The sequence below is a fragment of the Orycteropus afer genome, unplaced genomic scaffold (assembly GCF_000298275.1).
Source record: "Orycteropus afer afer isolate SDZICR_OR568_19922 unplaced genomic scaffold, OryAfe1.0 scaffold00031, whole genome shotgun sequence".
Classification (NCBI taxonomy): Eukaryota; Metazoa; Chordata; class Mammalia; order Tubulidentata; family Orycteropodidae; genus Orycteropus; species Orycteropus afer.
This window is the reverse complement of record NW_006921618.1, coordinates 9,958,684-9,982,097: the sequence shown is the minus strand read 5'-3', so window position 1 is coordinate 9,982,097 and position 23,414 is coordinate 9,958,684. Positions and strand designations below refer to the sequence as shown.

General features: G+C 44.3%; 1 protein-coding gene and 1 non-coding gene across 2 annotated transcripts; both read right to left on the bottom strand.

Annotated features, from left to right (window-relative positions):
• Positions 1–7: 7 nt before the first annotated feature.
• LOC122149554 lies at positions 8–216 on the bottom strand. Its single transcript, XR_006163200.1, has one exon. It is a non-coding gene; the product is annotated as a small nucleolar RNA U3 (small nucleolar RNA).
• Positions 217–5,561: 5,345 nt separating this feature from the next.
• ELOA (elongin A) lies at positions 5,562–21,991 on the bottom strand. The gene is made up of 11 exons (XM_007935714.2): positions 21,839–21,991; positions 16,056–16,112; positions 14,940–15,046; positions 12,257–13,451; positions 11,787–11,901; positions 9,758–9,913; positions 9,553–9,650; positions 7,723–7,903; positions 7,300–7,411; positions 6,551–6,732; positions 5,562–5,623 (listed from the first exon to the last, which is right to left on the bottom strand). The coding sequence occupies exons 1-11, from the start codon at positions 21,989–21,991 to the stop codon at positions 5,562–5,564; spliced, it is 2,418 nt and encodes an 805-aa protein (XP_007933905.1).
• Positions 21,992–23,414: the final 1,423 nt, after the last annotated feature.

Sequence of the window (23,414 nt, the reverse complement as noted above, 5' to 3'; positions counted from 1 at the left end):
TACGAAAGCCACTCAGACTGTGTTCCCTCCCTCTTACTCTCCCAAACAGAAGAGAAGAACGATCATCAATGGCAGATGGCAGTTGCAGCAAAGCGAGCCAGCTTCGTGCTCAGGAGAGAACACTGCGTCTCTTCCTCATGGTTTTCAGTGCTCTACACGACCAGAGAATCTTCTCCAGTAATGAACTATAGAAATGATCCCTGAAAGTATAGTCTTAGTCTATTCTATCTTGCAATTGTCTTGACTTCATCACCATTTAGAAGTTCTGTAACTACACTCTTTTTCTTTTTGGATTATAGTTGTTCCCATTTACCGCTTGCTGTCTCTGGTTTCCTGTTTACAATCTTGTAAGCTTATTTTACTTTGGATACTTCCATAACTGGGTTGGTGTCTGGGATTATGTCATCATGTGTGTTAACTGTTGGTTGTTATTTGCCATTATTGGTTCTCTGTCCAAAGAACTCCCTTTAGCATCTCTTGTAAGGTTGGTTTTGTTTTAACAAATTCTCTAATTTCTGCTTATCTGGAAATGTCCTAATTTCCTATCGTATTTGAGGGACAGTTTTGCCCGGTGTATAATTCTTAGTCTAATTTTTTTTAAGAGTTTTATATATACCACCATCCCATTGCCTTCTCATCTGCATGGTTTCTGCCAAGAAATCAGAGCTTAGTCTTATTGGTTACCCTTTGTAGGTAACTTTTCATTTTTCCCGTGCTGCTTTCAGGATTGTGTGTCTTTGGTTTTAGTGAGTTAGATGATGATTTGTCTTAGTGATTTTCTTTTGGGGTCTGTCGGGTTCATTGGACTTCTTGAATGGATATATTTTTATCTTTCATATCAGGGAATCCTCTTCCAACAAATCTTCGACAATTTTCTCTGTGGCTTTGTCTCTTCCCGTTCCAGAATTCCAATTACATGGAGGTTATTCTTCTTGATGGTATCCCACATGAATCTTAGGCTTTCTTCATTTTGTTTTGATCTTTTTTTCTGACTGATCTCTTACCAAAATAGTATTAAGGTATTTGTGTTCAATCTAATTCTGTCTTCCATTGATTGGATTCTACTCCTTTGACCATTCAATGTCTTATCTATTTCTTAAGTTTTAGTATTAATCTTCTGAATTTTTATCTGTAGATTTTGTATTATTTCAAATTTTTCATGTATTTTGTCATTTTGTTCTTGTATTGTCTTGTGAAATTCTTCTAGGGTCTTGTGTTTTCCTTAATTTGGTCAATGTTTTCCCCGACTTATAGGGACCCCTCTTTAGGTTTCTGAGGTGATATCTCTACAGAAGTAGATTGCCCAACCTTCCTTCCAAGGAGTAGCTGGTGGGTTTGAACTGGCAGCCCTCTGGTTGGCAGTCGTTTGCCTTAGGCACTGCGCCACCAGAGCTCCCCTCAGTCCATTGAAGGTACCTAAATATAATTCTTTTGAATCCCTTATCAGTTACTCCTGACTGTGAGCTCCAGATTTAACTGTACATTGCTTTATATCCCAGGGTCTAATACAGATTCTATTTTGGCAAATGTTGAATTAATGCAAAATGGACAAAGGCCTAATTGCAAACTCTGAGTAAAATCATCTACCTGGTATCACATTCCATAATTACCTTCAATGCATATCAATTTCTAATAGTGAGAATTAGATTCTGAAAAGAATTGATAAAAATAAGCCCAGTTCAAGTAAGCATGCCTTCTTTAGGAGGGAAGTGGGACGTATTAGTTTCCTAGGCCTGCCATAAGGAGCCTGGTGGTGCAGTGGTTAAGCACTCATCTGCTAACTAAGCAGTTTGAACCCACTAGCTGCTGTGCGGGCAAAGTATGTGGCAATCTGCCTCCATAAGGATTACAACCATGGAAACCTTATGGGCAGTTCTACTCTGTCCTGTAGGGTTGCTAAGAGTCAGAATGGATAGGGCACAAACTGGATGGCTTATAGGAATGAAAATTTGTATCTGACAGTTCTGGAGGCTACAAGTCTGAATTCAGGGTATCACCAGGGCTATGCTCTCTCTGAAGGCTCTACGAGAAGATCCTTTCTAATTTTTCAGCTTCTGGCAGCACTAGACATTTCCCTGGCTTGCAGCTGCATCCATGTCAGCTCCATCCTAACATGGCCATTTGCTCCTTGTCTCTGTGTCTTTTATAGGCCAGCACTAAGACTGGATTAGGACCTACCCTACTCCAGCACGACCTCCTGTTAACATCTTTAAAGAACCCATTTCCAAACAAGGTCACGTTTCCAGGTACCAGGGGTAAGACTTCAACATAAATTTTTGGGACACACAATTCAATCCATTACAAGAAAGAAATGGGGTTAATGAAACCACGTCACCTTTAGATGTCATAGGTTTGACTTCGTGTCCAGTGCGTTTATTCTATGTGGGGGTTGAAGCCAAGCCTTTGACTCCATTAGCAAATGCTGAAAGGCCCACAGCTCAGCTAGGGCCAACACAGCAGATTCTTAGCTTAAGTCCTTGCTGCCCTGACCTTCCCATTAATGTTCCTTATGTCCTCGTTAAGACACTACTGCAAGACAGAGACTTGCCTGGGCCTTTCCCATCCCCCAGGAGACTGAAAGGTAGAGTGACACACCTGTGCAGCCACACACAATCTGGGTTTCAAATCCTTTCTTTTGCCACTTACTAGCTATGTGGCTTTGGCTACGTTATTACCCTCTGAACCTCAGTTTTGAACTATAAGGTAGTTAGAAAATGGTAGCAGTCGCAGGGCTCTGAGTGTTTAACAAGACACAGTGTCTGGTCCCCAGTATGTGTGTGCTCATTACATGTGAGTTTCCTCCCTGGCCACTGGGTTCTTTCCCCCTGAATTCCCTCTTCCTGGTCCTGCTGGGCCACAGACAGAATTCTAACATCTTCAAAGCTTAACCCATGGATTGAGGTTTCTGCCTCACAGTCCAGGAAGTAGTCTGTGACCAGCTTCCATTCTGTCATACAATAAAGGGGGAAGGAGGGAGGGAAGGAAGGAAGGAAGATGACAGCACGTGGGGCTTTTCGTTTGTTTTTTTATTTAGACATGGAATTTTCCTTCCTTTTCATATAACTTATCTAATTAAAATATTCATCTTGGTAGTTACCACAAAAAAGTAACATAGAAAATTGTATTTACATCTTGGGACCAAAATACAAATGAAGAACAGGATGAGGCCTCACTCCTTTCCCTGCTTCCCAGAAAGGAAAAGCCCCAAAGAAACTGTTCATTACACCAAGGATCACAAAAGGTTAACTTGTAATTTGGTGATTTGGATGTAGTGTAGCACAGGGAAAAAAAATTGCACACGTTGTCACAAATGAGACCAAAAGTTCAACGTCGTCCTGTGTCTGCTCTGCAGCCATTTCAGTAACCCAGGTGAGGAGGCCATGTAGACATTAGGGTTTCCTCTTCCCTCCTTACTCTTCTCACCAAGTCATGTCCCTGATGCAGACACTCGTGGAGGGGGCGGGAAGCTGGACAAGAGAAGATCTGGCTCTATGCAAACAGGGGTGATCAAAAATCTCCATGTGCCAAAAATAGATATAGATGTTGGGGTGAACACATATGACATACATGTCCTTTCTTCCCTCCCTGCCTAAAGATTTCTAATAAATTATACACAACTGAATCTGAAATATGGGGAGCTGATTTCAATGACAAAGATTTGAACACACAGCTAAAAGACAGATTCAATGAGGGGGGGAGGAGCAACCACAGAGGAAGCTATTCTAGGCAACAATGTCTGTACCAGACCCAGATTTTCATCTGGTTTCAGGTAAGAAGCTTCCTAACAGCAGATTTGGAGCTATGGGACAAGGGTGGAATGGTAATATAAGGGATCAAGAGAAATGATGCTTTACCCAATTGGAAAAAAAAAAAAAAAAAAAAACACCCAGCAAATTGAAACAGGCAATCTGTGTCCTGCTGCAGCAGGCACTCTGCACAGCGACACCCATGGAACAGTGTGGAGCTCTGGCGCCTTCAGAAACTTACTGCACTGCTCTAGAATCTTCAAGGTCAACCTATCTGGGGCCTGCACGATGTTTAAAAATGGGGGGGCCATACTCTAAGCTTTAAGAAAGCTAGTTTGAAGGACTGACTGCAAAGCTTCTCAGACTGTCATGCTAATCATGCCTCAGTCGGCCTCTCTCATTTCTAAGGGTAGGACTCTCAAATTAATAGCACTTACTCCAACCTGGGTCACAACTGTGTGGATTCCCACTGGACCCAAGTTCTTCAACATTCAAGGCAGGCACTGGCACTGCCCTCCTTATCCTGAGCTCACTCCTGTGGCAAGTGGGAGTGAGAGTCTCCCCTCACAAACATGATGGCCTTGTGGTTTCCACCCAAGATGGACGCTGTAACTCCAACACTTTCCCCATGTTGGCCCTTCCTTCTAAACTGGGCTTCAGTGCTCAAAGGGTAGAGAGTACTTCAGCTGTCTGATAAACAGCAAACTGTTGTGCTCTTCAAATCACATGATCTTTTTAAAATAAGGCAAAAGCAAAACTAATTTCCAACAGAACGTTAGAATTTTTAAAACCATTCACTTCTGGTAGCAATTAATTCATGTGGAATAAGAAATGAAAGTATTGGCTTTTAAAACTCTAAAGTCTTATTTGGGGCCAGAAGAAGCCCTGCCATGTGTCTGTTTTTTTTCCCCATGCTAATGGGGAGAAAGACGACCAGGGAAGGGGGGAAAAAAAAACTAAAATTTTGAGGCCAAAACTGGAAATTGTAAAAATTCTGGTGTTCTGTGCAAATCAGTCTCCCATAGGTTCTGTGTCCTCCCGTCAGCCTCCAAAAACAAAAACAAACAAACAAAAAAAATTGGTACCTGGCAAAGAGGAAGGTGCAAAGACTCTTGATCATTACAAATAACCTCTCTTAATAAATACTAGTTGATGAGTAAGAAAGAGATGCACCTGCACAGGAACTCAAAGCAACACTGAGAAGGGCCTCTGAGGCTAGGAGTCCAGCACACCACACCCTGCTCCCCTCCAGGGCAGTGCTGGCCTCGGTCCTCTGCACACTGCAGCAGGTGTGAGCATGCAGGCTCAGGGTGCCCAGCTCCCCCTCTGGACCAGAGTCCACTTGGGAGAGCTGAACTGAGACGGGGAATGGCTTTCACCAGGCTTTTGTCCTAAATTTAATAAAGGACTGTAAGTAAATGGCTAAGTGTGTGGTAGAGGAACCCCCCTCAGGGGGAAAAAAAAAAAAAAAACTGGGGTAATATAAATACAATCTGGGGAACCATATTTATTAATTAAAACTATGTCTTATTCTTTACAAAGAGGCTAGTTAACAACAAAAGTATAATTGACCTTAAAATCCTCAGTGAGAGCGAGGTTTCCCATCTTCTTCAGAATTCTGAAGTGTCCTCCAGGCAGGGAGGCAGTGGCTGTGGCATGCAGGTTCACAGGTGCAACACCTGAAAACTGCAGGATCTGAGACCAAAGGGTTCCACAGAACAAAAGATTCGGGTCTCCTTGGGAAGTTCCACTCCCCAGCCCCTACTGCCCTTGTATTCCTACCCCCCAAATTCCGTCTCTCAGGAATTTTTCAGTTCATCGTCGGGAGAACCGGTTCTTGAAAGCTTTAATTGTCTTGGCCATCATCGGGGCGATTTCTGTGAAAAAGAAAAATGAGGCAGATGTTTCTAATCCTCAACAACTCAGACAGTTCATGGTTTACAAGAGGCTTACTGCTCTGGGCTTGGCATTACTGGACCAATGGATACCAGTTGATAACTCTCTGCTAACAACAAGGATACATAAAGGGCAACAATAAAAACATTGGCACACAGCTAACAATGAGCACCTACCCAGCAGTTCCAACAAGTGCACCAAGGTGCAGAGAGTTTGCCCACGGTTATACAGGAAGTGGCAGAACTGGAAATTCCGTCCCTGCCAGACTCTAAAGGCCATATTCAGCCATAATTTAACCTGGCCTCACAGACAGCCAAACCAGTAAACAATAGCCCTGCCTGTCCAGAGCAGCAACCAGTCTAAAATGAGCTAAATGCAGATCCCGTTGAGGGAAGCCTACCCTCCCAGATGGTTAACCTGAGCAAAGCAAAAGGTTAAGCCAGGAACCCCACCTCCCACGGACCCCTGAAGTGAATATAGGTTAATTCTTAAATTAAGACATTCCCTTAAGATACTGGGGATTGTCTATGTAATAAAATTAATAAAATCTAGATCCAATTAGACATAAAAAATAAAGACTTAGAAGCCAGGGCTGTAAGGTTATAAAACCTCAATAAGATAGACTATCATTTAGCTGTTAAAAGTAATTATATTGCTTGGAGAAACAGGTTTCGTTTAGGTGAGAGAAGCAGAGGGCCAGAATGAATGTTCCCTCTTTCAAAGGCACATGTGGACTCTGGCCGGGACGCAGGTAAGGAGGGACTAACATTTAACATTTAGACTTGCTGTGTACAAGACGTTATCCATTTGCTACATCCTACACAACCCATGGGGTACAGTGGCAATGACACTGAAGGGGACCAAACACTTGTCTTAAAGCATCTGGGCAGGAACTCTGAGTTACTTACTCTTCACAGCTGGTTTCCTAGGATCGTAGGAAACGGAACTGCTGACTACTGGCGCCAGGTGGGCACTGCTGGTGCTCGGGCCATCGTAGGCCGGTTCCTCAGTGGAGGGGTGGAAGCTGTTGCTGCTGCCACCACTGAAGGAAGCGTGGCTGCCTCCTGTGAGGTCCTGGGCTGGCTTGATCCTGGAACACAGGTCAGTCATGAGATGAGTGAAGTCAATGTGGCCTCAGCAGAACAGCCATCAAGCTGGCCTGTTTGAGGACTGTTTTGTGCCCACTGTCTGGCCAGCAGACCCTCGATTCCGGTGGTGGCTCAGAGATGACTGCACCAGCCTTTCAGAATAAGTGACAATCTCAGTTAACCTTTCACTGTTTATGTGTAAATCTGTATTTTGAAAATGCTGCTGTGGCTTAGATTAAATAATTTAGTCATCACAGAATTTTTTGCTAGTTTGTTTCTTTAAAGGGGCAAGCGTAAGAGAAATGTTTCCCAAGCCCCTACCACAAGACAGGCCCTGTTCTCGGTTCCCTCTTGACCACCCCGAGGACAGGAATACTTATCCACCCCCCGCTGCAGTCAGGGGTGCTGAGGCTCAGGGAGGGAAGGTGCTGAGTGGGCCTGTCTCCAGAGGCCACGCTCTTTACTGCTGTGATTTCACATCCAAAGAGTCTAGCCTTTTAGGGCTGGTGACAAGCTCTGGGGCCCTCCTCCCTGACCATGCAGAAACTACACAGGGGCAGAAATCTCACTTGACTCTGTCAATGACAGCTGGTCCTCCAGTTCCAAACTTCTCCTGCCTCCTTCGGACATCACGAGGTGGCTTGGCCACAGAGTTGACAAAGGCCATCTTTGCTTGCCGGCCTGTGGAGAAATACAGAGATTATCACCTGCCTTTCTGACTAGAGATGCTATTGTTATTTAAATAACCTACACTATTAAGAAGGACAGTGCTTCAAAAGCTAAGGGAGTGTCAGGCTTGAAAACCCCACTGCAGAGCAGCAAGGGCAGAAGAAACACACCCACTTATGCAAACGCAAGAGAAATTTAGGCACCAAAAGTTCTGTATCAGCTGGGCCCACTAAGATCCTGTTGTCAACCAAAGCACAGGCACAGTTTTGCCAGGCCCCAGCCTGCTGTCCTTGCCTTATTCCCACCATATCCCTTCTCTATACCTTTGGGTTTATTGGCATGTGCAGACCGGATGTTCTTTGTCAGTAATCTTAACCGCTGCTCTCGGGCATCCTGAAGCCTCAGGTACATCTCCCGCCATGACTCATACTCTTCTGGCCTTTCTTCCTTAAAGTCTCGATGACAATGAATTTTCCATAATTGATCTGTTTCTTCAATTAATACCTGGAACCAGAACAGGACATCGTTTATAGACATTTACATACAAACTTTCTTATGTATCTCTTTTCCAATCTTTAATCACCTAGGAGTGACAAGTTTTCAAATAAATTTTTGCTCCTTATAGTACAATATTTAACCACCACAGTTCTAAGGGAACAACAACAAAAAAAATCACTATAGTAAAAGAAATGTGATGTGTAAGGCACTATACTAGTTGCTGTTGAGGGCCGTGGGGCTGGCAGAAGAGACAGTGCAAAACCTGGTTTAAGACAGTCTTTTTGCTTTCAGGAATCATTAAAAGTAGAGATGGGATGACATCAAATCCAAGTTATTTCCCCAGCAATACACTAAACAGTAATGGGCAGGGGGACATGTGAGAAGGAGCGGTCTCTCTGAATTAGAGGCAGTTATTATTTATTTATTTGTAATTTGGGTGAAAATGTACAGAGCAAATTCACTTTCCATACAGTTCACATATGATTTACCTCACGACACTGACTACAATTCACCACAATGCAACAGCTCCCTTCCCACTTCCTCCCCATAGTTACCTCTCCCTTGTCCATCCCTTCATGCACTCCTGCCCCGAGCTGTCTCCCTGTGCATACACAGCCCTTCTTTCTCCCATATTTGTTCTCTCTAGGAGTGTATCTACCACAGGTAAATGTTCAACTCACACGCCTGTCTTTTGTTTGGCTAGAAGCCACAGGTGTGGGTTCAATTCCACATGAAGGGCAGCTAGGGCCCATAGTCTCAGGGGTTCCACCAGGCTCTATCAGACCAGCAACCTGCCCCCCGCCCTTTTTCCCAAATGATTTTGAGTTTTGTTCCACATTGTTCTCCCTCTCTATTTAGGATCTCCTACATAGATCCTCCTCCAAGTCATTGACAGTGGTAGCCAGGCACCATCTAGTTCTTCTGGTCTCATAGTCATATAGGCTGAGGATCGCATGGTATACCAGTCACTAGGACTAATTGTTTCCATGAATCTTTGGTTTTCTTTAGTCTTCTTAGCTCTGGATGAGGAGAGACCCATCACTGAATCTAGATGGCTGCTTGCAAGCTTTTAAGATCCCAGTTGCTACTCACCCAAGTAGGAGGTGGAACAATGTTTTGTGTAGCATATTATGCCAATTGAGCTTGATGTCCCCTGTGACTATTGTCCTGAGCCCACAGGTTCAACTACCTGGTCCCTCTGGGTAGCTGGCTGTGACCAAGAAACAGCTATTATTATAAGGTGTTTGGGATCGATCTAGATGTCACTAGGAGACACCCAGCCAATCTGTGCTCTAATATAATAACCAGACACTTGAGCGCCAATACCAAGTGCTGTCCCTGCCTGGATCCCAATGGCTCTGCTGCCACAATTCTCCTTTGACCCCTGTGACTAGGCAAACTCAGGGGAGTGCTGCAAGTGTTTTATACCCCTTTTGCATTTCACCTTGATTCTAGCCCAAAAGGCCCACTTACGATGCCAGAAGCAGCGGTTAAAAATGTGTTTGTTTAAAGGCACAGATGCAAACCAAAAATGCTCAGAAAAATGCTCTCATCACTGGCCTGCCCTTCAGCTGTGGCTCATATACAGAAACAAGGCTATTTCTAGAGATACAAGCCAGAAACCTGTCCTCTTCTCACTCAAACAGGATACTCACGTGATTGTATTCCTCAATGCGATAGAGCTGCTCAGGCGTACACCTCTCTAAAACAGGTTCAAGTACAGAATACGGGACTCCTCCCACTTCGAAGATTGCTGCAGAGAATTGAAGGTGAAAATGTTGAATAGTGGCCAAGCCGCAGGGTGACAGCACTGTCCGTGCTACAGTGCACTTGAGAGCAAGAGGGAAGTGTGTGACTTACAATCGATGTTGTTTTTCAGTACTCGAATGCACTGCTGGTGCAAGGTCATCATTTTAGGGAGATAGGCACACTTGGAACCAGAATACACCTGCATCTTAGAATTCATTCTGCGTCCAGTAAATCCAGCTTCTTCCTCTTCCTGGGGTGAGGAGAGTGCTGCAGAGCCAGGGAAACAGACAAGTCAATCACCAAGGTAACAAAGCTTCACAGTGAACTCTCCTTCCCACCTCACTTGCAGCCTCCCAGCTCCCTTTCTCAAAGGCAATCAATGCTGCCAGTGTCTTGTGTATCCTTCCAGAGTCCATGCAGAAATAAGTATTTTATTTCTTTTTTTGCCCAAATAGTATACTCACTATACACACTGCTTTCTTTACCTACATTATTTCAGAGATCATTCCCTATCAATATATGAAGACCTTCCAAATTTTTCACAGCTGCATAGGACACCACTGTATGGACGTACCATCATTTATCTAACTGCTAGTCTGGCTGATAGATAGGTGGCTTCTATTCTTTTGCTATTAAAACTAGACTATTTTTACTTTTGTAAAAAAAAAAAAAAATTTATTGTGATTTGGCTGAAGGTTTACAGAGCAAATTAATTTTCCATACAGCAGTTCATACACATTTTATTTCATGACATGAACTGCAATTCCTCACAATGTAACAGCACTCTTCCCACTTCCTCCTATGGTTACCTCTTCCCGGTGTCCTTTCCTATGCACTCCTGCCCCAAGCTATCTCCCTGGGCAAATACTGCCCTTCTGTTCTATGACTGATCATTCTAAGGAACATATCTACCTGATGTAAATGTTCACCTTATATGCTTGTCCATGAAAAAAAGATTATTATTATTTTTTTAAGATAAAAAGCACATCCTTAGACACACTTTGAGAGCTCTGGTAGTACAGTGCCTGAGGCATTTGAGTGCTAACCAGAAGGCTGGCGCTTCAAACCCACCAGCCACTCCTCAGAAGGTTGGGCAATCTACTTCTGTAGTGATACCACCTCGGAAACCCAAGGAGGGGTCACTCTGAGTCAAAACTGACTTGAGAGCAGTGAGTTTTTTCCTTTCTTAATTGGTAGACACCCTTCAAACCTGGAACTGAACCCACTCCCAGAGATCTTCCAGCCAAACAACAGGTAGGCAGGCCTATAAAGTGAACAGTAACACTTAAGAGGAGTGCACTCCTCCGAATAATGAACCACATGAGACCAAAAGGGCATCATTTGCCCCTCCAAAAAACGCTCAGAAGGGGCAGAAAAGAAGGATGAATGGAAAAGGGGAACCTAGAGAAGAAGCAAGAAGAGTGCTGTTACACTGAAGGAACTGCAACTAATGTTACAAAACAAAACTGGTATAAATTGTTGAATGCCAAACTAATTTGCTCTGTAAACCTTCACCCAAACCACAATTGAAAAAAGATTAAACACATAAGTACTGCGTATAGAATACAGGGCTAGTAACAACAGCAGCAGCAGTTACAATTTAACGAGCACTTATTCTGTACATGGCTAGTGCCTAAAGCATTTGACTGCTAACCAGAAGGCTGGTGGTTCAAACCCACCAGCTGCTCCTTGGAAGGAAGGTGGGGCAATCTATTTCCATAGTGATACTGCCTTGGAAATACAGGGAGGGGTCGCAAGGAGGGGTCACTATGAGTTGGATCCAACTCCACGGCAGTGAGTTGTTTTTTTTTTTTTTTAATTCTGTGATATGTGAAAAACCCAGAGCTGAGAGCTTTACTGGTATCATCACTTTTAATCCACTTCATAATTCCTATAAGGCAGAAATCATTATTACTCCCATTTTACAGACTATGAAACCAAGGGCCAAATAAATTACAAAATTACCCATGCTCACAAACTTACAGAAGCATTAGCTGGACATCACACCCAAGCCATAAAACCCAGAGGCTGTGCGCTTAGGAAATGCACCAAAATCTGATGTTACGTGACTGTTTTGGTGACAGTGAATGAATTTTTAAAATCTTTTTCCTATTTAAAAAGAAAAGACACCAAAAGTTACCTTTTCGCTTTGGTTGCAAGGTAGACATAAATTCAAGGGAAGGAAGTGGACGGTAATTGGCCTGTATCATGGGTAATGGGAGGTCTGGCAACACTGGCACTGCATCGGTGGGGACCTGCAGAGAAGACAGGAAGTGAATGGAGACGCCCCCTTCTGGGAGAACAGTGCTTCCCTACAGCCAGTTCCTGACAGGATTTACTGAGCTGCAGTCCAATCCAGACTGAAGGAGGGGAGGAGCGACGTCTGACAACACCTAAGTCAGGTGGGCCCATCACAACGGGACATCTCAGAAAATATGTAACTTGAGGGTAACCTGTCCTGGCAGCTAATAAGACCCAGAAAAAATTACTGCAAACCCATATTCAACAGGACACGTAAAGCTAAGCCAACAAAACACTGGCAAGTGAATCCTGTGAGCTGCGGCACCAGACGCTCTGGATGCCAGGCCACCAAGGGGCTCAAGAGGTTACCTTTTTCAGCTTGGCTGAGTCAGCTCCAGATGGCTGCAACTTCTCTGATTTGTTTTCGTTCACCTTAGGTAATTTCTGAACTGAGTCCAAGTTTTTACTAGCGCTTTTAGAATCACTTTTTTTAAGTCCTTTTTCTCCAAGTGCAGTGGCTGAAGTTTTCACAGTCTTTTTCTTTTTCTTCCGGGGCTGGTCATAGCTGAGGTATGACTCAAAAGACATGGTGGGCTGCTCGAATTCATCATCCACATCGGCCTCCTCCACTTTAGGGAGGGAGCTCACTGACTTTCTGTCCAGATGGGAAGTTTTTAGTTTCCCTTCTTGAGTCTTGACGTTGTTGGAAACCTTCTCTTTCACCTTGGGCAACAGATCTCCTGCCCCCTTGCCTATGTCTAAGCTGTCTAAGCTTGGCTTATTTTTGTCAGACTTGGTTTTCTCGGAGTCCTTGTGCTTTGGCTTCTTAAGGTGGTTGTCTGAAGCAACCTCCAAAGGGGGTAAAAACTTCTTCTTGATGCTGCTGCCCTCTCTCTCCTTCTCTTTCTTGGCACCACTAGAGGGTGGTTTCTCTTTTGTGCTGTCGCCAGAGTGTGGCCTTCGGTTTTCCTCTCTGGAAATGGCTTTGTGTGATTTCTCTCTGCTCAGAGCAGAGGACTTCTCATCTCCCTTGGCATCCGCCAGGCGTTTTTCTTTGTGAGAAGATTTGTGCTCCTTGCTTTGACTCACTACCCCTTTACTCTGCAGTTCACCCAGGTGTTGTTCTTGACTGACCACCAGTCTGTCCTGAAAGGCATTACTGTGGCCTTTCCCAGGCTTCTGATGTAGAACAACGGGCTCGTGGTCCTCCTCCGGGGATCTGCAGTGGTCCACACACACCTGATGAGGACTGGCAGAAGATGGAGGGGACTGAACATGACCATAATCGGAAGATTCGGGGTCTGAAGAATACGCTGGTGAGATTCTGTGGCCCCTCTTTCTCTCGTCTTGCCTTTCGTGACTGTGAGAGACTTTGTGAGGTCTCTCAAGTTCTAAGAGTTTTCTGTGTTTTTTCTGTCTGTGGTCAGGGCTGTAGGACCGGCTGCCAGAGGCTTTCCAGTTTTCTTGGTAGTCTACGTCCATCCCCTCCTCCTTCTGAAGGACATCCCTGGGGCGCTTTCGGGAAGTACTCTTCTCAAAGTCCTGTTCTTCAGGCTCAGTGCTCCTAAAAATCGAGGAGAAAATAGACAAAGTATGAACCTCAGTGGAATCCTTGTTCAGAGGACAAGATCATAGATCTTAAGCTCATGAAAGAGATGACGAGAACTCACAGTTAGAAACAGTATCTCAGGAAAGAAGTAAATGGTTATGCTCAGACAGACTCAAGTAGTAACCAGGAAAGGCTGGCTGCCTCGAGCATTATGCTCATTTAAAGAACTATCCGTATGGGATCAAACTGACAACAGCAAGTCAGAAAGTCAGATAGAAGTTTGGGAGGCAGTGAGTTTATCTTAACAGGGGAGGAACAATTTAAAAATGCTTGCACAACTTGAAGAATATAATCGAAGTCATTGAATTGTACATGTAGAAACTGCTGAATTCGTATGTTTTGCTGAATACATTTTCAACAATAAATACCCAAGTAGATTTCAAAATTGTGAAATTCAAATATTCAATAATGGAAAATGACTAGTTTAACTACAGGATACAAAAAAAGACCAATTACCTTGTAAACATAAAAATGCTTAAAGAATTTTTTTTTTTTTTTTTTAAACATGGGGACATGTTAAGGTTATTTCATAAAAAGGGAGGTATCAAATTTACATAGTTTGTCAACAACTTTTAATGAGTGAAGAAAATCAAAGACTCAAGGAAACAAGTGGTCCAAAGGCCTAATGGACCATATAAAGCACAGCTTTCATGACCCTGAGACAGAAGAACTAGATAGTGCCCAGCCACCACTACTGGCCACTCTGACTGGGATGGCAATACAAAGTCCTAGACAAAGTGAGAGTAAATAAACATGTAGAACAAAACCCAAAATCCTAAAAAAGATCAGATTTACTGGTCTGTTAGAGACTGGTAGACCTTCCAAGACTGTGGCCCTTAGACACCTTTTAGGCCTGGAACTGAACCCACTCCCCAAAGATCAACTATCAGCCAAACAACAGTTGTTTGAACAATAACCCCAGGGAGGATTGTGCTCCTTGGAACAACCAACCACAGGAGAGCAAACAGGCAGCATTTACCCAAAAACACAGCTCAGAAGGCAGGAAGGGGCATGAGAGGAGGAGGAATGGAAAGGGGGCACCCAGGGAGGAAGTGGGAAAAGTGCTGTGACATTGTGGGGATTGCAACCAATGTCATGAAACAATACATTGCTGAATGAAAACTAATTTGCTCTGTAACCTTTTACCCAAACCAATATAAAAAGTTTTTTTTTTTTTTAAAAAAAGCCTTTTAAAAAGCAGTTAGAAATAAACATACCAAAATGTTTATAATGCTTATCTTTGAATGGTAGAATTGTAAGTTTTCATTCTTATTCTTTTTCTAATAGTATACAATACCATGAATTATTTTTATAACTGAGACAAAATAGGTATATTAAATAAGAAGGCAGAAAAGAAATAATAAAGAGAAGCTTCTCTCCATGTAAACACTGCCAGACACCAGATTTAAGCCTACAGTTGAGCAAACAGAGAAATGCTCTTACCGTTCAACAGGAACCAACTTCTTCCACTGGGCCACTAAATCCCGGGCAAAGCTTCCCACATGCTCATGTTTTCGCAAGCTATTGACTGTTTTCCCGACCCCAGTCTCCTACAAATTTGACAAAGGAATCATTAGGCTCGTAGAACTAGGCTCACAGTTTTCTTTAGAAATAAAGCTACCTGCTTTGACAAATTGCTGAACAAACAATGTTGTTCTGTGATGCTGAGTCAATTCTGACTCATAGTGACCCTATAAGGACAGAATAGAACAGCCACATAGGATTTCCAAGGCTGTAAATCTTTACAGAAGCAGACAGCCACATCTTTCTCAGAGTGGCTGGTGGTTTTGAACCAGTGACCTTTTGGTTAGCAGCCCAGCACTTAACCACTGCACCCACCGAGGGCTCCTTTAACAAACAATACATCCTGGTAAAACATACTCTACAAGTCTCAGTACAAAATACTTTGTAACTCTGCCTCAAATCTCCAATGACACAGTAGCAAAGTGTACAACATTTAAAGGAAGAAACACATTTCATTAAAAGGTAATAACAAGAGAGAGTGAGTGGCACCTGCCAGGCAGGCACTGAGCTAATGAGAGCTTTGCATACAGTATCTGAATCAGTCTTTACAATAACTCTGTGAGGCAAGAGTCAGCCCTATTTAACAAAGGAGAACAAAGCCACAGAGCTTAGATCTGAACCCAGAACTGGTTGGTGCCAAAGCTCATGCTCTTTTTATTTATACAACTGAGATAAGATTCATATAACACAAATTCACCATTTTAACTATCTCAAAGTGTACCATTTAGTGATTTCCAGAACACTCACAATATTGTGTAATTTTCACTGCTGTCTAATTCTAGAGCACTTCTAACACCTCAAAAAGAAACTCTCTTCCTCCCATTTCCTTCCATCCCCTGCATCCACTAATCTACTTTCTGCCTATGGAGTTGCCTGTTCTGAGCCATTTCATAAAACTGGAATCATGCAACATGTAGCCTTTTGTGTCTGGCTTCTCTCACTTCCAAAGACTATGCTCTTAATCTTTACCCTACATCTCTCCCCATGGGATGGGGATAGGAAATAGTATAACATTAAAAGTTATATAACTCTTACCGCAAGAATGTCTACTGTAATAGGCAAAGTGGAGAGTTTCTTCAAATATTTCAAGAGCTGCAGAGAGAATAAAACATCAAACATTAATTTTCTATAAAAGTATAATCACATTCATTGAAGCACAGTAGTATTTTACAGTTGAGTGCTTAGTCGGGCTTAAGCACTGTTACTGTCCTTATTTTACAAATGAGAAAACAGCTCAAAAAAGTTCAGTCACTTGCCCCAAACTGCAAGTGGGGCAGGAGTCAGGATAAGTGCTTACGCGTGTTACTGTTTCACTCTTTAGATCCTGTGCATTCCACCACTATGCTACATCAAGAGGAAGTAAGTCTTAGAAGAGAATCAAAACCCACCAACTGTAATAAAAGTCATCAACAGTTGTTTGCCCCAGTTTTGTCACTGAATTTATGAGAAAGGTACTAATTTTACAAAAATTACTCACGGGTCTGGTACAGAAAGAAGTAATAAGGGGAGAAGTCTCCACAGGAAAAGGATATCATGTTTGGATCCAGAAAGACTCACAGTGCTAAGGAGAACTGCTTCTCCATACAAATAGGAAGCCAGGAGCATTTCAAGTTGCCAGAATCAGAGTTTTGTTGTTAAATGATTAAACATAAAATGTTCGGGTAAATTAGAAAAGTGATCTGAGTTTGGCCACATTTCCTTCCTCTAGTCCCTAAAACTAGGTCATAATTGGTAAAGAAGAGCTGTTAAGATGGCATTCCAGAGACAGAGGTGGGCCTCAGTTCAGCTCCATCACTTCTTTGCTGGGTGATCTTGTGTAACTCAGTAACCTCTCCAAGCCTCAGTTAGCTGCCCTGCAAACAGGGACTGGGTCCTGTCTCGATTTCACTAGCTGTGAGGATTCACTGAGACAATGTCCTGAGCCCCAGTGTCTGGAATGCATTTAAATGCTCAATACATGCTTATTGTTAATCATTTCATTCATCAGCTGATAGCTCTTTAAATATTCTACCCTGGATCTTCAAATGAATATCCCTTAGCCAATTCCACTTAATCTATTTCTACCAGAAATCATGATTGGCTTTGCCTTTCTCTAGGGAATGTTTATGTATACCTAGAAGACTGCTGCAAAGTACTGTTAGTTAGATCAAAATGGATAACTGTGACTACCTTTACATTTAAATATTAGATAATAAGATCTATTCTTCTGCCATGCAGACTATAATTAGTAAGCCATACTGCTGCTATTAGGTGGAGTATGTTTTTCTGGCCATTCTACTCAAATAATTACTTAATATGGTTGCTGGGCAGAACGGTAAGATGACAAATGAGAATCTTGTTTCAGAACAAGCAAGATAAAAAATTATCTTCCACTTTAAACTTGACCACTACCATCATGTAAATCAGGACAAGTTTTAGGTATATTATTTCATGTCACCCAAGCTATGGGTACAAACATTAATGCCATTTCCTTTTCTTAAAGGAATATTTAGAATCACTGAAAAGACTCCAAACAGGTTGTTTTTCCCAAATGCCATTCTCGGGAAGGGGAAGGCTGGGAACATTTCTATCCATCTACTGTGTGTCACCTACCACGATAAGTGCTTATGTGTGCTACCTTGTTTCATCCTTATTACAGCCCTATGAAGTAGGTATTATTCTTCTCATTTTACAGATACAGAAACTGAGGCCAGTGGGTTAGGCAATATGGCCTAAGTGAGTAAGCAAAGTGTGTCTATCCATGGCATGACCTACAAAGCCAGGAGGCGCATCCAACGTAACAGCACTAGCCTTAGGAAATGGGGAAAAGAAAGGGGAGCGGTAGCTCCTGAGTCTTAACACACTCAGAACTAAGTGAAACAGCTCTTCCTCAGTATCACACTGTCACACAGGTTGGAGGCCACATAGTAAAAGAGTTCACCATGGGAACGAAGAGTCCCAGGACCGACCAAGCCAAAATACAGGACGAGGCCAGAAGTCACTGCCGGTGTTTATCTTGAAGCCTAGCACTGATTGCAGAATTGAATGTTGCCTTTCTGTTTCACTTTGGGTTAGGAGGGGTGATTTAAAAACACACAAAACTAAAACTCTCAAGATTTTCAAGCTCATTTGGCCAAATGCAAGAGCAAAAAGACTCCCTTTCCATGAATTCCAAGAAAGAAAGCGCAGTAACAAGGTGAAAGTACTTTGAGCCTCTCTAGGTAAACTTGCTGTTAACAAACCAAATGCCCAACTACAAGAGCTTTCAAGAACTGATAACAGACAGATGAGAAATGTCAAACATGGCACAGTCCAAGCTCAGAATCTCAGCTGTTCCTTGCACACAACTTCAACCTACAGCAAGAGCCCTTCATAATGTTGACAACCAGCTCTCTACCTGCTACCAAATTGTGTTGTCTTGTTAGTATTCAAAATGTATCACACTTTAAATGTACTGATTCCTTACTATACCCAAAAAGAAGAAGGGAAAAAAAAAAAACACACTGCCATGGAGTCAGACCCAACTTATGAAAATGGTCTCCAATTAAATAGTAGGAACAGAACCCAAGTGGCCTTAGTCAACCTAAAACCTTCTCCCCAGGTAATCCTAGATCACAGATGGACTTTGCTATGGATTGAATTTTGTCCCCCTAAATTATGTGTCACTTGACTAGGCCACAAGTCTCAGTATAATTATGCTCCATTTTAAGATCTGATAAAATTATCTCTGCCCCTTCCTGCCTTCTGAGCTTTGTTTTCTGGCAAATGCTCCCCTTTTGGTCTCTTTTGATTTTTTTTTTTTTTTTTTATATCTCTTTTGAGATATAAAAGAGATTAAACAAGCAAGCAGAGATCAGAGGGCCCTGACTACCACCAAGAAAGAAGAGCCTGGAGCAGAGCACATGCTTTGGACCCGGGGTCCCTGCTTTGAGAACCTCCTAAACCCCCCAAAAAAACAAAAAAACCAAACTCACTGCCGTGGAGTCAACTCTGACTCACAGTGACCCCTCCTCGGGTTTCAGAGGCATTATCACTACTGAAGTAGATTGCCCAATCTTCCTTCCAAGGAGTGGCTGGTGAGTTTGAACCACCAGCCTTCTGGTTAGCAGTCAAGTGCCTTAGCACTATACCACCAGAGCTCCTAGACCCAGAGGAAGATTAATGCCAAGACACATGGAGATCTCCAAGGAATATCAGGCCCACATATGTTGAAAAGGAAATTAGGACCTTCCCCCAAGGCTTCCCCTATTTGGACTTCTAGCCTTCTAAACTATGAGAGAATAAATTTGTTTGTTAAAGCCATCCACGTGTGGTATCTGTGTTACAGCAGCACTAGAGAACTACCCAAACCAAAACCAAACCCACTGCCATCAAGCTGATACCGACTCCTAGCAACCCTACAGGACAGAATGAAAGTGCCCCATAGCGTTTCCAAGGCTGTAAATCTTTACAGAAGCAGACTGCCTCATCTTTCTCCCCAGAGCAGCTGGTGGGTCTGAACTGCCGACCTTTCTAGTTAGCTGCCAAATGCCTTAACCACTGCACCACCGGAGCACCTTCCAGAAAGCTAAGACAGACTTAAAGTGAAAACTGAGTTACAATTAAAACACCAGTGTTTAAGACCAGAAAAATCCATCAACTTCAGCATAGAATCAACCCTTTGGCTAAAAATGGGCTGAAATCGAAATCGTGTTCCAAATTCAATACTGCTTGCTATATAATCATCTTACGATTTCAGGAACAACCTGTGGGAGCTTGTTGCATTAACGCAAGGTTGAGAAGGCAGCCAGTGTGCTAGCTTGCAATTTTCCCTCTGCAGTTAGCGCATTTCTGAATGCCAACTACTATGTCCTCTGTAAAAATGATCTCCCCACATTTTGTCATCTTCATAATGCTCACTTCACAATGCAAAGCCAGAAGTTCAGGGTGCTTTTTCTACCTAGGAAGAGAAAGTCCAAATGCTCACAAAATCACTAATAGTTCTAGTAGGGTGGGAAACCAAACAAACATTTTGCTTATTTGGTATTTCATAAACACCAACTACTAGAGGAGCTTCAAAATGTAAATACTAATGGAAACATGACTGATGAAATAAAGACCAAATGGGGGGTGGTTACATATATTGCTTTGTGGTTTTAAAAATCAGTCATAAATTTTACAGTGTTTAAGAAAACAAACTAGTACTCAGAAATAAAGAGCATTTACTAGCATATCCACAAAAGATAACTGTAAAAGAAAACTTGTAAATATGCCTGGCTACCAGGTACTAAAGCTGCCATAGAAAACAGAGCTCAACACAATTGAAAGCATTTCAATTTTCGCAGATTTAAAACTAAAATGGCTTTCTGAAGAAGTGGAAAGAGTTAAAAAGTGGCCTGATGATAAGAAGCTGTTGACTGCCTTTGGAAATGGAGAAAACCTCTCCTCTGAGAGGCTAGGAAGGTGCTCTGGTTGTATGGTAGTTAAGGCAATCTGGCTGCTAACCAAAAAAAGCCGGTATAGTCCAAACCCACCAGCCACTCCACAGAAGAAAGATGAGGTAGTCTGCGTCCATAAAGATCTACAGCCTAGGAAAGCCAATGGGGGTCCCTCTGAGTCAGAATCAACTTGACGACAGAGAGATGAGGGGCTAGGAACAAGGTGAAGAGAAAGGGACTCTTTCAAGAGTAGCGATTAATAGCCACTGAGCACTTCCTCTGAGCCTGGCTCTGTACAGCTTTTAGTTTGGTCCTAGAAAGCATCCAAGCAGGTGATGAAAAGGGCTCAGTAAAGAGAACTTCCCCCAACAGCTATTGCTGGTAAACGGATTAGAACCCAAACCTCTCCTCCACTTTATCTCAACTGCCTCACTCCATTACTTCCTCTTTGAACGGGGCTCCGGGGCTCAGAGATTCAACTCTCGGGTACCGGTACACCCTAACTAGAATGCTTACAAATACCTCAAGGGAAAAATGCTAACATCCACCAGACACTATCCCAGAGACAACCAAAAAGCTGGGTAACAGAGAGAGAAAGGAATGCTCCCAGCTGGATACCAATAAAAATGTTTGCCCATCACTCTGGCCTTTTTGTCATGGCCAGATGGAAATCTTGGGGGCAATTCCTAATCTTTATTTTTTCTTCTTCTTCCCAATTTCAATCTAAGTTTCTATGAGCAAACTGAGTATTTTGTTTTGAAGGGTTCACTGAGAAAACGGAAAGGTCAGTACTGTACTATCAAGCTGGAGAGCAACTGAAACGCTTCTTAGAGACGCAGAACCACTCACACTCCAAGCGTAGACTCTATTGTGTACAGGCTGTGCCATCCTCTCCGGACAAGCACCTAAAGACACTAAGAATACAGGGACATTGCGCGGCGAGAGGAATGGCGCTAAGCACGCAGCGCAGAACTGGGACCTGGCAGCAGTGAATTCCGAGGCGATCGTCCTTCCCGGCCCTCGGCGAGCCATCCCAACAGGAAACAGCTGGCTCGGGGCGCCGAGGGGAGCGGCTCCCGGAGCCCGCCGGCCCGGCGGGAGGCAGCCCGGGCACGCGGTGCCTGCCGAGCGCGCCCCTCGCCGTCGGGAGCCGCGGGCGCCCGGTCCCGGACACCCGGAGGAGGGAGAGGGGCCTGCAGCCGCCGAGCGGGGAGCCTGACACCGCGGGGTCCCCCACGTAGGAAGCGCCCAATCGGCCGCCAACTTCCCGACCTGAGTCCGCGAGCCCCGCAGGCCTGGCCCAGGGTCCGAGTCCCCCGGCCCCGGCTGCACCGACCCCCGGAGACCCCAGCTGGGCCCGCGACCGTTACATGGCCCGCGCCAGCCAACGCCCGCCCCGCTCCGCGCAGCCCACCAGCTCACCTTCTTGGGGTCTGGGTTCGCGGCCAGGCGCGCCTGCAGCTTCTCCACAACTTGGAGCGCCGACTCCGCCGCCATCGCTGTCACTGGCGCGGCCTCCTCGCCGGAACTGGGCTCGCGTTGCGTCCTCGGGCCTCGGCTCCGCCCTCCGTGCATCCCAGGCGGAGACGGAAGCGCGACTGACCCCTTCCGGGGCTCGGCCGGGGGACTGGGGGCGCGGGGGCCGGCTGGCCGCAGGCCCCGCCCCAGGACGCGGGGGCGCCCGTGCACGCGCGCCGCTAGCCGGAGGCGGCTCAGTTGGGCAACGCGGGCTTGCAGCTAGTGGCCGCTGGGCAGACCCGATTCTGGTTCTTGGTGCGCGAAGCCTTAGGCTGGGTCGATCCTCCCCGTGTGCAGTCCCGGACGGACTAAGGGTCCCAAGCCAGATACCGGCCTAGTAAATCGCACAGCACCACGCCCCGCTCGGGCTGTGAGCCACGCCCTAACCAACCTCGCCGGGCGGCCCTCCGGACTAGAGCCAATCAGCGCTGGTCAATGAGAGCGACCACCCTAACTTAAGCACTGTGCACCAGCAGCTGGATATCTTAATGTCAGCTTCAACATAAATTGAACAGTTACATTATCCCCACTTCATAGATGAGGAAATTGAGGATCGGAGAGAACAAAATTAGTAACAGGGAAGAGTTGAAGCCAAAAAGGGGATCTAAGTGCAGTAGTCTAGGTCCCGAGCCATGGTAGCGCAGTGGTTAAGCTCCAGCAGCTAACCGAAAGGTGGGCGGTTTGGTCGGTTAGAACCCATCAGCCGCTCCACGGGAGAAAGATTTACAACCTTGGAAATCCTATATGGCGGTTCTACTCTATACTATAGGGTCACTGTGAGTCAAAAGCAACTCTACCGCAATAGGTTGGGTTTAAAGTTTACGTCCAGAGTGAGCCACGCCTCTGAACAGGTTGAGGAATTGAGTCTTCGAGAAAAGAATTTATCTAAAGTCAAACAACTTGGCCCCATGATGGCAATAATAGCCCATGTGTCTCATTTTACTACTACTGTTACTACCATGGAAGAGCTAGTAGCATAGTGCCAAAGGCATTTGACTGCTAACCAGCAGGCTGGAAGTTCAAACCCATCATACACTCCTGGGAAGGAAGATGAGGGCAATCTACTTTCATAGTGATACTGCCTCAGAAACCCAAGGAGAGGTCGCTGTGAGTCGGATCCCACTCAAGGGCAGTGAAGTTTTCGTTGTTGTTACTACAAAAAAAGAGCAACTAGTCCTAACTGAGCTCTGGTGGTGTAGTGCCTAAGGGATCTGACTACTAACCAGAAGATTTGTGGTTTAAACCCACCAGCCACTCCACAGAAGGAATACTGGGCAATCTACTTCTATAAAGATTTACCGCCTTGTAAACCCAAAGGAGGTCACTATGAGTCGGAATCAAGTCCATGGCAGTGGGTTTGTTTGTTTGTTTGTTTGAGTCTTAACTTAAAATGTTGACGTTGATTCCAGTGAAACCTGTGCCACTCAGAACTCAGCAGGCTGCCTGGTTTTTCCCAGTCTCCCATTTTCTGCCCTTGAGA

Excerpts from the sequence above, each read along its gene's own strand:
- ELOA (XM_007935714.2), bottom strand. The coding sequence starts at position 21,991 with ATGCACGGAGGGCGGAGCCGAGGCCCGAGGACGCAACGCGAGCCCAGT. Across the intron at positions 9,651-9,757 it reads ACTGAAAAACAACATCGATT|CAATCTTCGAAGTGGGAGGA; the intron begins GTAAGTCACACA and ends AATTCTCTGCAG. Across the intron at positions 7,904-9,552 it reads GCATTGAGGAATACAATCAC|GTATTAATTGAAGAAACAGA; the intron begins GTGAGTATCCTG and ends TTCTGGTTCCAG.